The sequence below is a fragment of the Megalops cyprinoides genome, chromosome 19 (assembly GCF_013368585.1).
Source record: "Megalops cyprinoides isolate fMegCyp1 chromosome 19, fMegCyp1.pri, whole genome shotgun sequence".
Taxonomy (NCBI): Eukaryota; Metazoa; Chordata; class Actinopteri; order Elopiformes; family Megalopidae; genus Megalops; species Megalops cyprinoides.
Window position 1 is genome coordinate 29,210,891 of NC_050601.1, and position 16,725 is coordinate 29,227,615.

The following is a 16,725-nucleotide window of genomic DNA, read 5'->3' on the forward strand; positions in this document are numbered from 1 at the left end:
GTGGCTTACCTCTTGTTACTGTCGCCTAAAGATGATGTCATCAATGACATCAACCAGTTGACCAGAACATGTTTTTATAAGGAAGGACATTTCCTGTTATGTGATTGGAGTTCATACAATCTGCTGTAATCTTTAATCTTTAAACTCTTAGAACTCATTGTCTGTAGGTAATACACGTTTATACCCATAGTTCTTTCTTACTGTTGACAAATTGGGTTACATTTTGTACATTTATATACTTGTTTGAATAGATGCTATCCATCACATATTCTGCTTAGTTCATGTGAGTTTATGTAATAGCCTGCATCTGAGATCTTGCATATGTTCACATGCGCATTAGTGAATTTTAATTTTCTAATACATATTGTATTTTGTATTATTTCAGTTTTACTCTGTTTCAATTAAACCGGAGCTCGGAGGCTACATCCTGACTTCACTTGTTTGTTGAAAGGAGTTAGGCTGGCTGCAAGAATTGTGTTACATGCCACAAACACACAAGGAAGGCAGTACACTCAGGAAGAGAATAAACCATAAAGGGGTGTGGTCAGATAAGATGATGCTACCTATGGTACATGAGAGAACCAAAAACATTTTTGATGAAGGAATGAAAAGATAATCAATTCTAATATAACTTTTATGGAGGCAGAAAAAAGTAAACTGAGTCAGTGGGATGGAACTCCCTCCATACATCTGAATACGCAATGTCATGACATATAGAAGTGAGCACGCTGGCTTGCTTTGAAGGAGGGGAGAAGCCAGGTGGAAGTTTATCAAGAGAGGGATTAAGATGGCAGTTGAAATCTCTCACAAAGGAATTCTCAGATACCAGTTCAGCAAACTCCATAAAGGCCTTAGAGAGAAAATCAGGGGAATAGCCAGGAGGGCAATAGAGATTCATAAGTGTAACAGACTTACCTGAGAGTACTCCCCCGATAATCACATAGCAGCCTCGACCATCTTTAACACAGTTAAGGGACCTAAATGCAAGATTTTTACTGACCAAGATGGCCACACCCCTACTAAAAGAAGAACATGATGTTGCAAAAACCTGCCCCACCCAGTTCCTTTGCAGTTTGACATTGTCCTTGTTCTCCAAGTGAGTCTCTTGGAGGAAAGCAATGGAAACATCCTCTTTTTTCATAAATGTCAATACTGCCATTCTCTTGGCAGGTTTTTGAAGACCCCAGATGTTCCAAGAACAGAGCTTAATGGTGTTTAAATTAGATGTGGCCATGAGACATTGTAGTAGCTACAGTGCTGGCCAAAAGTATTGGCACCCCTGCAATTCTGTCAGATAATGCTCAATTTCTCCCAGAAAATGATTGCAATTACAAATGTTTTGGTAGTAATATCTTCATTTATTTTGCTTGCAATGAAAAAACACAAAAGACAATGAAAAAAAAATTAAATCAATTATCATTTTACACAAAACTCCAAAAATGGACCGGACAAAAGTATTGGCACCCTCAGCCTAATACTTGGTAGCACAACCTTTGGACAAAATAACTGCGAACAACCGCTTCCGGTATCCATCAATGAGTTTCTTACAATGCTCTGCTGGAATTTTAGACCATTCTTCTTTGGCAAACTGCTCCAGCTCCCTGAGATTTGAAGGGTGCCTTCTCCAAACTGCCATTTTCAGATCTCTCCACAAGTGTTCTATGGGATTCAGGTCTGGACTCATTGCTGGCCACTTTAGAAGTCTCCAGTGCTTTCCCTCAAACCATTTTCTAGTGCTTTTTGAAGTGTGCTTTGGGTCATTGTCCTGCTGGAAGACCCATGACCTCTGAGGGAGACCCAGCTTTCTCACACTGGGCCCTACATTACGCTGCAAAATTTGTTGGTAGTCTTCAGACTTCATAATGCCATGCACACGGTCAAGCAGTCCAGTGCCAGAGGCAGCAAAGCAACCCCAAAACATCAGGGAACCTCCGCCATGTTTGACTGTGGGGACCGTGTTCTTTTCTTTGAAGGCCTCGTTTTTTTTCCTGTAAACTCTATGTTGATGCCTTTTCCCAAAAAGCTCTACTTTTGTCTCATCTGACCAGAGAACATTCTTCCAAAATGTTTTTGGCTTTCTCAGGTAAGTTTTAGCAAACTCCAGCCTGGCTTTTTTATGTCTCTGGGTCAGAAGTGGAGTCTTCCTGGGTATCCTACCATAGAGTCCCTTTTCATTCAGACACCGACGGATAGTACGGGTTGACACTGTTGTACCCTCGGACTGCAGGACAGCTTGAACTTGTCTGGATGTTAGTCGAGGTTCTTTATCCACCATCCGCACAATGTTTCGTTGAAATCTCTCGTCAATTTTTCTTTTCCGTCCACATCTAAGGAGGTTAGCCACAGTGCCATGGGCTTTAAACCTATTGATGACACTGCGCACGGTAGACACAGGAACATTCAGGTCTTTGGAGATGGACTTGTAGCCTTGAGATTGCCTATGCTTCCTCACAATTTTGCTTCTCAAGTCCTCAGACAGTTCTTTGGTCTTCTTTCTTTTCTCCATACTCAATGTGGTACACACAAGGACACAGGACAGAGGTTGAGTCAACTTTAATCCATTTTAACTGGCTGCAAGTGTGATTTAGTGATTGCCACCACCTGTTATGTGTCACAGGTAAGTAACAGGTGCTGTTAATTACACAAATTAGAGAAGCATCACATGATTTTTCAAAGGGTGCCAATACTTTTGTCCGGCCCATTTTTGGAGTTTTGTGTAAATTGATACTTGATTTGACTTTTTTTTCTTTCTCTTTTGTGTTTTTTTATTGCAAGCAAAATAAATGAAGATATTACTACCAAAACATTTGTAATTGCAATCATTTTCTGGGAGAAATTGAGCATTATCTGACAGAATTGCAGGGGTGCCAATACTTTTGGCCAGCACTGTATATTGACAGAATGATCAGCCCAGACCCATGGTACAATCCCAACTTCTTTAGTATGTGCATCATGTGACCCATGTTATCAGCGTCCCAGGCCAGTTAAACTCAGAGGGGCTGGAAAATGCCCCACTAATATGCAACTCAAACCTTAGACATGTGTGTCCTGAGCTAGACAAAAAACTGAACTGAAGTATGACAACAGCTGTATAAAAAACAAACAAGTTGAGGTCTTTTCCCCAAATTAACAGGGACTGTTTACCATACCAACATCTTTCAAGCTCACAACAAAGAGGGAACTGGCAGTGCAAAAAGTAAAACAAAAACTGACAATTTTTCCATTTAATGTCTTGATGTTTTGTATATTTATTGTCTTTTAACTTTTCACAACATAAAAAGGGACCTTGCCAATATTCAGTCCATTCAAGGAGTATATGTATGAAATGGTTTAAAAAGTTAAAATATAAAACATTTTTCAGGACTTTTGAGGACATCGCAATTGTGAAAAATAAGGTATTCTTATGGATCACATTTTAGATGACTGCTTTTGCCTGGAAATTGGGATATCAGTACATACTGGTCAGTCCAGATGCATTAAAATAGTCTCAAAGGGTCTGAAACACACATGGTCCTGACTGGACCACATCTACACCTCACCCACAGACTGGCAGCCAAGCTAGACCATGACTGGGTGACTGCATAATTGCAGAAAATCTTAATGATTTTCGCTATAAGAGAGCGTGCAACCCTATGCCCAAATCAAGTAACAAAGAGAGAGACCAACTGGCATTGTATAAAAAGATTTAATTTCAGTAACCACAAAAAAATTAACTGGACCCACGATTACAGGTAGATTCCGTAAGAGTTGCAATTGGGAGCCAAGTTTTAAAACACACATGGGGGGATTTAAATTCAAAAATACATGAGCAAAGAGTGCGTGTGCGTGCATGGAGGAATTCCCAACACTGGGCTGGTGGATTCATCTGGACTGCTCAACTAGAGAGAGAGAGGGAGAGAGGAGGAGAGGGGACTGTTAGCTCACATGGCACTGAGATAACCCCTCCCATTATCAGCAGGCCATATTACATCATTTGCTAAACACAGAGAAGCCGTGGAGGCATCTCAAACATGACTGGCACTGCACCTGCCATCTTGGCTGTCACATAAGCACTTATGTCAAGACTATAGGTCAGACCCTATCCATGGGACAACACACTGCTGCCTGTAAGGCTGGTGAGGTTAGTCCTGCTAGGGGTGGGAAAGCCACATAGCTACTCCAGGTGGACCACAGCAGGCAGGACAGGAAATCAACCAATTTCTAATAATTCCCGGAAAGGCTCAAACCACCATGCACTAGGGTGCTTTCTCCACCTCTGAGCGCTCTTTATGCAGAGTACCCATTTATGTGGTGCGGCTATATCCCGATTTGTTCCTGTGATACAGTTGGCAATGCCCCCATAACCCTAAAAAGGATCTCCTGAGCCATGTGACAGCAGGCTAAACAGTGTTGCTGGGGCTTACTATAGGTGGAGATGTCGATCTCTTCTGGCAGCTCAGCTACGTTGACCTCAAAGCGGTCCTGCACATCATTCAGAGTCTTGGCGTCCGTCTCATCCGACACGAAGGTCACAGCCAGCCCCTTTGTGCCAAACCTGCCAGCGCGGGCAACCTGATGGGTGGGGAAAGGGGCGGGTGAGCAGCATGCAGGCAACCAATCACCATTCATGCCCATATCCTCTACATCTGCTGTGTGCCAAAAACCATTTCAGACTGCTCCTTTCCTGTTGTGTTTGGGGGCATTATGATGATTCATGCTGATGCATTGCTACAAAAGCAAAATAGCTGTATCTATGCTACACGGGGAAAATGGATCGGCACCATGTCCAGCCAGCCTTACCCTATGCAAGTAGGTGTCTGAGTCCTCGGGCATGTCGTAGTTGAAGACGATGTTGACACGCTCAATGTCCATCCCTCGGCCAAACAGGTTGGTGGCTACAAGGATCCGCCGCTGAAAGTCCTTGAACTGCTGGTACCGGGACAGCCTGCAGGAGGGACATGGCCAATGCGGGGCAAACAGGAAGGCACGTTTACCACAGCATGGCAGAGAGGGGGGATTGGGAGGCCTTCCCTCACACACTCTAGCCACAGACGGACAGTACAGCAGAGAGTATTCTACTGGGAGAAGCATCACAGAAGCCTGCTTTACCTAATGCTGGATCATTACTTCCTAGTGGCTTGTCAGGCACCTTTGCCTTACTAGGCTACCGGTGATGCACACAGTTCTGTTCCCACCATGGTACATTTTGCAGTAAAGGCCTCGCTAAGCACACACAGCTGCACCATGCTGGCAGGTACATGTCTCACCTCTCCTCCTGGGCCATGCCTCTGTGGATGGCAATCGCAGGGAAGTTCTGCTCTACCAACAGCTGGGACAGAGCCACACAGCGCTGCACTGACTTCACAAAGATCACCACCTAGAAACAGAGGACAAGATTCATTACACCTCCTTCAGAAAGCTCACTACATACAAAAAGAACAAGGGTTACTGGTGGTACATGGTCCTGTGGAGGGCAACATTTTGTGGAAGTGATCTTACCTGATTGAACTCCAGCACATCCAACAGGTCAAACAGCTTGCGGTTCTTCTCACTGTCCTTCAGTTTGCAGTAGTACTGCTGGAGGCCATGGAGAGTGAGCTTGGTCTCGTCATCCACAAATACCTCCATTGGCTGATAAGAGTGTGGGAGGGGCTGCAGTCAGACTTGCTTTGCTTCAGTTAAAAGACAACCTACACAAGCCTACTTGGGTACAAGCATCAGCCAACCACATAACACTCAGCTGGGAGGAGGTACACAGGCTAAGGCAGGGAACTTTCTGAGTTCAGCTCCAGTGGAGCTCTTGACTGGATGGGTTAGGGTGCTGAAGTAAGTGATTCACACTCTCACCCAGAGCGACATGCACTCCTTACGACTTAAATTCTATCCACTTACACAACTGGGTATGTACTGAAGAAACAATAAATGTAGAGTTGCAGTGGCCATCTAAGAGCTGAAATGGCAACCTTTGGTTTATGAGCCCTGCTCCTTAACACTGCACCACAGCACAGTCTTTAGTGTAATAATCAATTCAATGACATGATGTGGTTAAGAGCTGGGACAGAACCAAAACCAGGAACATCTCAGTCACTGTCGCCACTGGCCTTACAGCTACTGGATGCACACTGCGTTTCTGTGGGGACCCACATACTCACGTCTTGCATGAACTTGCGGCAGACGGGCCGAATCTCCTTGCTGAGCGTGGCGCTGAACATCATGCACTGTTTCTCATGAGGCGTAAGCCTGAAGATGTCCTGCACGTCACGACGCATGTCTGCCAACAGAGAGGGAGTGCTCAGCGCAGCAACCCATACACAGAGAGGGAGCACTCAGCATAGCCACTGCTAAGGGGGACCTGACATTAAGCACACAAAAGATGTACACATCTTCCTCATACTACTGCACTGCATGTGTCACAAGACAAAAGAACATGAGTAAAAGCTTACCGTATTATGAGGATTATGGACTTTTAGTAAGCTAAGCGCTTTGGAACGTTCTGGAGAAAGCTGTTGGTTACACCAAACAAATGGCAACTCATTTGTTAAACCTGCCAATCAGTAATACACCTGCCCAGTAAGAGTGTTCTTATCCAACTTGGACAGATGAACCAGATAAAAGAGAATGTGGCAGTGAGCTCAGCGAACAGACACCCCAGGGCAGGTGGGAGGGCGAGTGGGTGGGACTCACCTAGCTGTTCCAGCATCTTGTCGCACTCGTCCAGGACGAAGTGCTTGACGTTCTTGAGATTGAGTGTCTTGTTGCGGATGAGGGCAAGGATGCGCCCTGGCGTTCCCACAACAATGTGGGGGCAGCTCTTCTTCAGGACCTCCTCATCCTTCTTGATGGACAGGCCACCAAAGAAGACAGCCGCCTTCACTGTGGGCATGTACTTGGAGAAGCGCTCATACTCCTTGCTGATCTGGAAGGCCAGCTCACGTGTGTGGCACATTACCAGCACAGACACCTAGAGGAAAGACAACGCCAAACGCTGATCCCAGAACAGCAGAGCCACTACCGCACAATAACTCAACCCTTCACGACACAATCAAAATTCAATTAGCTCACAATTTTTCAAACTGTCCTGGTTCTACCCTGTGTAGTTTTTTGCTCAAATCTGACTCAGAACAAATCTGCTGAATGCCTGAGCACTATGGCCCAGGTACAATGATGATGGGGAGACAGTCCATCTCTCTGGAGAACGTGCAAGTCCCCCCCTGCGCGATTAACAGCGGATGTCACAGATGCAGGACATGCAAACACCACAAATTGAGGAACAGCATCGGGCACTCCAAACAAAAAAAAAAAAAAAAAAAAAAAAAGTTTGCCTTAGTTTCTCATAACCTCACATGAAAACATTCAAGAAAGTGTTTTGAGGACTTACATCTATAAACTAGTTTTTACAAAGAGTGTTGATTGTGCTATAATCCCATTTGCCTCTGACCTTTGTTTTCTTACAAACAGTTTCAATAACAAGTGGTCCCTCATGTTCAACACCTGGGACCCATGTGTGCTTCAATGGGTCTATTAATCCAAAAAAAAAAAAAGAGAGAGAGTTTTCACCAATTAACCCTCTTTTAGAAAGCTCTGGCAAATGCACAACATCCAGTGCTTTGTGATAAAATGCAACATAAAAAACAACTATATCATCAAATTGTAATACTATATTTAAAAATGTTGCCAACACTCTAGCACAGATTCATGAGGACTGGCCATGTTTCAGAACTAAATAGAAACAGGAATAAATGGGGGATTCCACACGTAACACTGCCATCAGGTTTGGCTGGGAGAGGCGAGACACTGACCTGTCCATCAACGGGCTCTATCTGCTGCAGGGTGGCCAGTACGAACACGGCAGTCTTCCCCATTCCAGACTTGGCCTGGCAGAGGATGTCCATGCCCAGGATAGCCTGAGGAATACACTCGTGCTGGACTGAAAGATACACACAAACACTTCAGTACTCCCACAGCAGGCCGAACATCCAAGATGCCCGACTGCCATGCAACCTCGCACAAAGCTCATTCTGAACACAATACTTGGAACAAAATGTCTGGAATGGAAGGGGTGGCAGTGTAGCATAGTGGTAAAGGAGCAGGACTTGTAACTGAAAGGTTGCCGATTCGATTCCCCACTGGGATACTGCTGCTGTACTCGTGGGCAAGGTACTTAACCCATAATTGCCTCAGTAAAATATCCAGCTATATAATTGGATAAAATTGGAAAAAACTATAATGCAAGTTGCTCTGGATAAGAGTGTCTGCTAAATGCCAATCATGTAATAATGTAATGGAATTCAACAAGCACTCCAAAAGGAGAATATTTCCAAATCCTGAATTTATGACCTTGAACAGCTTAATGTAGTGCTCACAGATCAAAACAGTGAACACACACCTACAATACCAACCAGAACACATGATTAAATATGCATGGGTGCTGGTTGGAAGTGCAAGTGCAAGTGCTGACAATATTCCTTACAGCATAGTAAAAGCAACACAACTACTCCCAGCATTCACAATCCTCCATAACCTTATGAACAGACAGGCACACACATACAATCATCTACGACTAAAAGAGGGCGCATTGTCTCTGTTAAAGATGGCAAACCACATCATTCACTGATCCCAAACCGTCCACGGCTCGCAGGCATCCATCCCATACACCCCCTCCCCCGTCTAACCTTCGGAAGGATGCTCGAAACCACAGTCCACGATGGCCCGCAGCAGTTCGGGTTTGAGTAGGAAGTCTCGGAAGCCGGAGCTGTGTATGGAGACATAAGAGCCCTTGACCTCTTTCTTCCCCGCCGGGACCGCGCTCTCCGGAGCTCCCTGTGGCTCCTCGTCTTCCTCGTAGTCAAGCAGCTCATTCTCAACGTCATTCTCAGCCATGCTGCCACAGGGGAGGGCAAAAACACATGGCCTTTCACAATTCCACTCATATTTTCCTTTACCCACTGACAACCACTGTTTAATACACATTAAACAGATGCGGCAAATACTAATGAAATACAAACAAATCATGAAATGTTTGAAAGAATACACCGAGAAGACGTTACAGGCCATCATTTAATGTAACAAAACCACCTGTGTGTCATGCTTCGATGTCGGCATTGTCGACATTGACACCACAGAATGACAGAACGGGTTTGTACAATGTCACTGGTCAACCATCCAGTCTTTGTTAATCCTACTAGCTAAAACCGATATGTGGACATTAGCTGACTGGCTAACTGTGGTAACTTGTCTCAGTCGTTTTCCAAGGACAGCATACGTCGAATGACGAAACTCGGATAACTTGGCTAACTAGGCCAAAGACCATTGGATGCTAGCTTGTATCAGAGACAATCCACCTCTATTACGTCACCGACATATTTAGATAATTAGCAAACCACAAAATTCACAGATTGCATCTAACTAGATGTAAAGTGTAGCTAGCTGCAGCGGTGAATGTGGCTTAACTTGGCAGGTTGCTAACCATCTTAGCTGGCTGGCAAAATCCTGTCGTTACGATAGTTTAGCCAGTTCGCTAGGCGCCAAACCTAAGATGCATTCGAGGACGTATGGCTAAAAAAGAGAGATTGAATGAGGCGAACTATTCAACCAATATTACCAAGACAAAGATAGCTCTAGTCAGACAACTAACAAGGTTTTCTAGCATGGTACCAAGCTACTCGTTTTGATTCCCCGCGTTTAAGTATCTTGACTTGCTAGCTATAGTCAACATAGCTGGTGATGGCATATGTACTTAGATAACAACTAAAATTACAGTGCATTTTACTCAAATAGCTCCCTAACAAACCGAATACGTTGATAATACACGTTTCGATCACTTAAGTCACAGCTGGTTATCGCTTGACTAAGTTAACTAGCCAATTATGAAAACAAGGTTGATAATGACTGCCTTCCAAACAATGGAATCCCCCCCCTCCCTTTCATTCAAACATCATATTGAGTGACTGCGTGGCTTGCCAGCCATTTAGATGTTGAATAACACATAATGAAAGGCATTTTTAAATGTTCCTTTACATTTGGTGCCGAAATAACTCAAGGTACCCACCTAGGCACATTATAGCTATATGGATAGCCAGCTATCGTTAGCTACATGTAAGAAAAGCCGGTTTGTTCGCATCGTTAAGCAAGCTATGTGTCGCTAAAACGTTATTTTTAACATTCACCTGCACTAACGCCATGTAAACTGAAAGCTACTCTCAACACACAAACAATGACTGCGATGTGTTTACAAATCTCTAATACTCGATTCTTACCTCACGATGATACTACAAACTCAGCTCCGACTATCACTTCTACAGCTCACATGGGTAGGCCTCAATTTTATACATACTGCCGGAACTACCGCCTTCAACAACTCTACTGTTTCCATTGGCGGTATCAAACGGTAGTCGTTCCGATGTTCCAAAATGCCCTTGCCTGATAGGTTCTTGCGTCTGCCAGTTATTCAGCTGTATTGGAATCATTGTAGCGCTTGAGCGGTAGACGTGATTTACATTACCCGATCTACTGGTAAATACTTGTGTTTTCAAGTTTAACATACACGATTTAACATTGCATCTGAGAAGTTAACAATATTTATTTACAAAAAGAGATCTCTACATGGCTCTGGTTTAAGAGTTTACCCAACATCTTAAAAACCTGTCGAGATGGCATTTTTACTTTTTAGATGGTCAGTTTGTTAACCTGATAAAAACGAGGAAGAAATTAACACTTATTTATGGTACTGACGGTACTGTAATTAATTGCGTATGATCCAATTCAATTCAATTCAATTCATTTTTATTTGTACAGCGCTTTTTACAACACAAGTTGTCACAAAGCAGCTTTACATTGTTCCCAGGCCTGAGATCCCCTGAGAGCAAGCCTAAGGCAACAGTGGCAAAGAAAAACTCCCTATCAGGAAGAAGCGGGGGGGCCCATCTGCTTCTGGCCGGCACTGGGCAGATAGAGTTAAAGACAAGTTATGCAATGTACTTTAAAACATTTACGATTGATAGACAATAGTAGTTAACAGTAGAGCAACTATAAGAATGTCTCCTAGGATGTCCGGTTCTTGGAACGCAGTTGGCTTTGATGGGCAGTGCAGTGAGGTAGCAGGCATGGAAAACGGGATGAGACGCTTGGGCTACAGCTCCGGACAGGACCCGGAGCAGGGATAGGAAGCAAACAGAAAACAGTGGTTAGTGGATGATAAGAATGGCAGGGGTGTAGAACAGAGAGGCGGGAGAGGAGGGGCAGTGAAAAAGGTGCCAGTGTGCAACAAGGAAAAAACCCCGGCAGGCTAACATTATGGCAGCATACCTAGGGGACGAGAGGCAGGGGACCGGCATAGTCATGAGGGCGACCCTAAGACAGTCAACACCAGATCGTGGCACAGAGTCCATGAATGCAATGACCACTTAGTCCACCAGAGACTCTATGATCCATGCCAGCACCAGGCCATGTCCCTCAGCTGAAGGATTTACTATATAGATATGGTTTGAGCCTAGACTTAAAGGTGGAGAGAGAGTCTGTTCCCTGAATCTCGGTTGGTAAGCTGTTCCACGGGACAGGGGCTTGATAGGAAAAGGCTCTACCGCCTACAGTAGTTTTGCCCACTCTTGGAATGATGAGAAGCCCGGCATTTTGAGAGCGAAGGGCTCTCTGCAGAAGATACGGGTGAAGAAGGTCCTTAAGATAGGGAGGGGCAAGCCCAGTTAAAGCCTTAAATGTGAGTAAGAGTATTTTAAAAACGATCCGGTATTTAATAGGTAGCCAATGGAGAGAAGCCAGAACTGGGGTAATGTGCTCAAAGCGTTTAGTTTTAGTTAAGACTCAAGCAGCTGCATTTTGCATAACTGTATAACTGAGTGTCATCCGTAACAGTGGAAATTAATGTCATGTTTACGGATGATATCGCCAAGAGGCAACATGTATAACGAGAAGAGCAGAGGCCCAAGCACAGATCCTTGAGGTATACTATATCTTACTCTGGAACGAGCGGAGGATTTGTTGTTAATGGAGACAAACTGATATCGTTCTGATAGATAAGACCTAAACCAAGATAGGGCCTGTCCACTTATGCCAACCAGGTTTTCGGGGCAGTTGAGGAGGATACGATGATCGATGATATCAAAGGCTGCACTTAGGTCTAGCAGCACAAGAAGAGAGATACAGCCATTGTCACAGGAGAGTAGAAGGTCGTTTCTACTTTCAGAGCACTTTCAGAAGAGCGGTTTCCGTACTGTGGTGAGGCCTAAATCCGGACTGAAAAACTTCCAAAATGTTGCTAGAGTGTAAAAAGACACAGAGTTGCTTTGATACTGCTTTTTCCAGAATTTTTGAGAGGAATGGAAGGTTCGAGATGGGCCTATAGTTTGACAGGTCATTGGGATCAAGATTGGGCTTTTTCAGAATAGGCTTGATAACTGCTACTTTGAAGGGCTGAGGTGCGTGTCCAGACGTAAGGGAGGCGTTGATAAGATTTAATAGTGGTATGCCAATTGCAGGCAGTAGCTATTTTAGGAAGCCAGTTGGTATGGGGCCAAGTTGGCTGGTAGAGTTATTAGATGAATTGATAAAAGAAGAAAAGTCACTAAATTCAATGGGTATAAAAGAGTCAAAGCGTGAGGCGGGCCTAATAGACATACCTACATAATCTGGAATGGGACTGGCCAGGCAGCAGGCAGAAGTCGAAGAAATTTATAAGAAAAGTATAAGAAATTAGCCTTTTGAAAAAATAACAATGTCACCAGTACCACCATTTTTTGCAGAAATACACAGCAATGTAACGTCTACATAACAGCACATGGTATTGGTGGCAGTGTAGCATAGTGGTTAAGGAGCAGGACTCGTAACCGAAAGGTTGCCGGTTCAATCCCCGCTGGGACACTGCTGCTGTACCCTTGGGCAAGGTACTTAACCCACTGGTGCCTCAGTAAATATCCAGCTGTATAAATGGATAACATTGTAAAGAACTGCGTCTGCTAAATGAATAAATGTAAATGTAGTGTAGCAGAGCTGAAGTAATAGCTCGTGTGAGTCCTGCGTAAAAAGCCCTAGGTAGCGGGTAGCGGGTAGCAGGTAGCCGAGCGGTTGCAGCGGCTACGTCACTCCCCCGAGACCTGGTTAAGTAGCGTTGTTGCCGACATGTTTAGGGCAATTTGTCTTTAGCTCAACTTTAGCCGACCCACATAACATCATATTAAATACACAACGCAGCGAGATCCCACCCGTTATAGTAGCTTTGCAGCTCCTGTTGTAGATGCTAACAACCAAACGTGGTCACTCTCGGCGGTTTTCAAAGAAAACTCACATACAAGCTCGTATTTTAACTTTTCCTTAATTCCTCATTCAGTTATTAATTCACTGATTTATTTGGAAACGCCACCAATGAAGGCCAGTAGTAGAGGATTCAGAACATTTTTTAACAATTCCATCTATATCCAGTTAACATCGTGCAGTGTCTAGGTGGCGGAATAATATATACATGTACAGGTGCGAATTAACTGGTTGCTGGTCTACTTGATGTAACTTGTTGTTCCCTTTTTAAACAAAACTATGCCAATAAATGATTTTGCCGTTTAAACTTGCAAGACTACGTTCATGTTCAAGACATCATTTTAAAAAGACTTTAATCATGTAGACGTGATAAATTAATTTCATTATATCTAATCAGACAGTTCATGACTGGACATACATGAACGAAAGGCAATAATATAAAATGGCCAGACTGCCAAAAATGATTTCCTGTTACTCTAATTGAGACCAAAGATAATTCTGTGTTATTCCGATCATTCTTGCAGTCTTGCCTTACATTCATGCATGTCCAAGTCATGAATATTCACCCACATCACAGTAAGAGGACCCATTTGCCATGCTTATAATATAATAACATATATTACAACTTATAACTTATAATACTTATAACACAACTTATAATAACATAAAAACATTTTGTTTAGCTATCCATATTTGACACTGGGATGGACTTAAACTGGCTGAGAGTAGCCTGTATCATTAAATGTGTTATGCATTGCTTGGAACTAAGTGGCTTCCAGTTGTAGCACTGTAGATCATACATCTCCCAGCTGAGGTGGGGATTAAAAAGGGGGACTATATTGTTGACATTTACCCCTGTAAACTATTTTCAGTTGATTATTAATTAAATATTGCATGATTTTCAAACAGAGAAAAACAATTATGAATAATGATATAAGGGTGTTACCTAAATGAACCAATAAGATATTTAACTGAAATAACACTCAACAGCAAAAACATAATTGAACAGTCCAGAAGAAGTACATAAACATTAGTTCAGATGTGCACACTTAAATTTAGTATAGCAAGTAGCTGTAAAAAATACATTTACAAAAGTTTCTGAGTAAAACTAATTAATGTTGTTGTATTAGAAGCATAATCATTGAAGTACTTTGTGTAATACAGTGGAATGACACTAACAGCTTATTCTTTCTTCCAGCCCTTACTTGGCTAAAAGTCTTTAGCGAAACAGTTTGCTGAAGGTAAATAATTTTTACACATTTCTGAGTTTAAAGCAGTATGCATATGATCTAGTTAGAACTCCAAAGGCAACATTTCTGACTACTTGTGTGCCTCAGAGGCAAAACATTCAACCAGCAGGGGGCATTGCAACATAGAGGGAAACTAGAAACAACACTCCCCTCTCCACATGTAATCCAGTCCAGCAGATACTGAGTGGGTGCCAACTCTCCAAATAGCCTTCCTCCTGAAAAAAGAACGTCAATGGCCTTTTTCTGCTCTTTCACAGAACCATAGCATTTGGAGCCTCCAGCAGCATTCAGATGCAGTGAACGGGCAGCTCCATAGTGACGGTAGCTGCTGGCATTTCAATGGGATGTTTTGTGAGCTCCCTTTCCTTAGTCACAAGAATAATGCACAGCTTATGTCCTTTTGAAGGTATGAACATTTGACTAAGGATGAACTTGTTTCTCCAGTTTACATTTAACATTTACACATTTTACATTTACATTTATTAATTTAGCAGACACTCCTATCCAGAGTGATTTACAAAGTGTATTCCATAGGGTTAGGTGATTAAGTTTGCAGATACTGAACCTTTAGTTTCATCCTTGAATGTAGTGCCATTGTGGGAAACATTGCCACAATGGGAGTAGGTGATGACATAGGGTGCATTATTACTGCCAATTTCCAGCCATGCTACTGCAAAAGGCTGAAATGCCATAAGGTTTTTATTTTCTGTGCTTAAAGTATAGTCCACCAGATTTCATTAGTGTTACTATGGGGAGAGTGAGAGTTTGGAGAACCCAGGGGTAGTCTGAACAGGTGGTGGTTGAGTCTGAGCCAGAAAATTGACAGTGATTCTGCAGGTCTGACATTTATGTGGAGTTCATTTTAACACTTAGGGGCAAGAGTAGAGAGGGGATGTGATCAAAATGAGTGATCCTTCCAGGAGGGGGCAGAATACAGGAGCATGATGATGATTGATTGTAAGCTGGGGGTGCAGTTTTTGTCACAATTTGGCAGGCTAGAACCAATTGAATTTAATTTGAGTTATAAAAGCTACCAAATGCTGAGAGAAGAGAGAGGGGCGATATGAAAGTATATTAGTTGGTTGCAGATCAATCAGCCATAGAGGAGTTCAGTTTTAGAGAGCCTGAGCTTCACGTGTTTGCTTGTCAGTAGTTGAAAGGGAGAGACAGAGTTCATCTATATACAAGTGGTAGGGAAACTATGAAAGGAAATGATTGATCCCAGGATTTTATATGAAGGGAGAAGAGGAGAGGACCAATGACAAATCCCCGAGGGATTCCTGTGGCAGGGCAGTTAGACTTTGAGACAGAATCATGCCATTGTATGTACAGTGCCGTCCACCGACAGATTCATCCATTTTATTCGTTCAACTTTTACGGACAGTAATGGGTAAATCGCATTTAATATGACACGCGATCTCACGGAAGTGATGTTGCAGTTTTAAGACCTCTCACCCAACCAAAAACAGCTACAGTAAACAGGAAATGCCCCCTGCAGCGATGCTAGTAAAAACCGGGTGCATTCTCTTGCTCTCTTTCTTGCTTCTCTTTCTCTTGCCTTGTACGTCCGAAGAAGACGGACGTACCGCTCACGCTTTCTTGCTGCGTGCGTCCGAAGAAGACGGACGCATCACTCACTCTCTCCCGAAGGCCGCACCACGCGGACGGGACACGGAAAGCAGATTCTCCAAGCTAGCGACGAATTGCTAGCGGAGATCAATAACGCAAGCGCCGAGTTTCAGCGCCAGCGATCAGAGCAGCGCGAACTAGCCGGAGACAAAGGTGCGACGGGATCCACCTCAACGCATCTCCCGAAAGAAACCCTCATCCAGACCGAACCAGACCAGCCCTGGCTCCCCGACGACGGAACCGCCAGCGAAACTATCCACGGAACCGTAAGATTGGAACCTCATTTCATGAGCTACAGTAGGCTGTTAACCCTGGGCATAGGACTTTGCATAGCTAAACATCCGATTGTTAGCTACATCGATGAATGTTGTACATCCGTGTGTTTCAAATCATTACGAGTAATGTAACTAGCCATGTTTCGTTGTTCCTAACTGATTTGTCACACACTATTCACTGCGCATCGTTAGTTAAGATACCACACAGAGACGTAGAGTCTTTGCATGCGTATCGTTTTACTAACCCCGCTATCTCCTTTTAATCCGCACAGAATAACCCCACGATTATCAATCGTCCGAACATATCCTGTACCAAACAGACGTTATGT

At 43.5% G+C, this 16,725-nt stretch overlaps 1 protein-coding gene across 1 annotated transcript; it reads right to left on the bottom strand.

The window, feature by feature from the left end:
• Window positions 1-3,403: 3,403 nt before the first annotated feature.
• On the bottom strand, window positions 3,404-10,321 carry ddx39ab (DEAD (Asp-Glu-Ala-Asp) box polypeptide 39Ab). The gene is made up of 10 exons (XM_036552083.1): window positions 10,236-10,321; window positions 8,652-8,860; window positions 7,779-7,906; window positions 6,664-6,940; window positions 6,132-6,250; window positions 5,479-5,610; window positions 5,247-5,356; window positions 4,780-4,924; window positions 4,404-4,551; window positions 3,404-3,878 (listed from the first exon to the last, which is right to left on the bottom strand). The coding sequence occupies exons 2-10, from the start codon at window positions 8,857-8,859 to the stop codon at window positions 3,862-3,864; spliced, it is 1,284 nt and encodes a 427-aa protein (XP_036407976.1). The 5' UTR covers window position 8,860; window positions 10,236-10,321; the 3' UTR covers window positions 3,404-3,861.
• Between the last annotated feature and the right edge of the window lie 6,404 nt (window positions 10,322-16,725).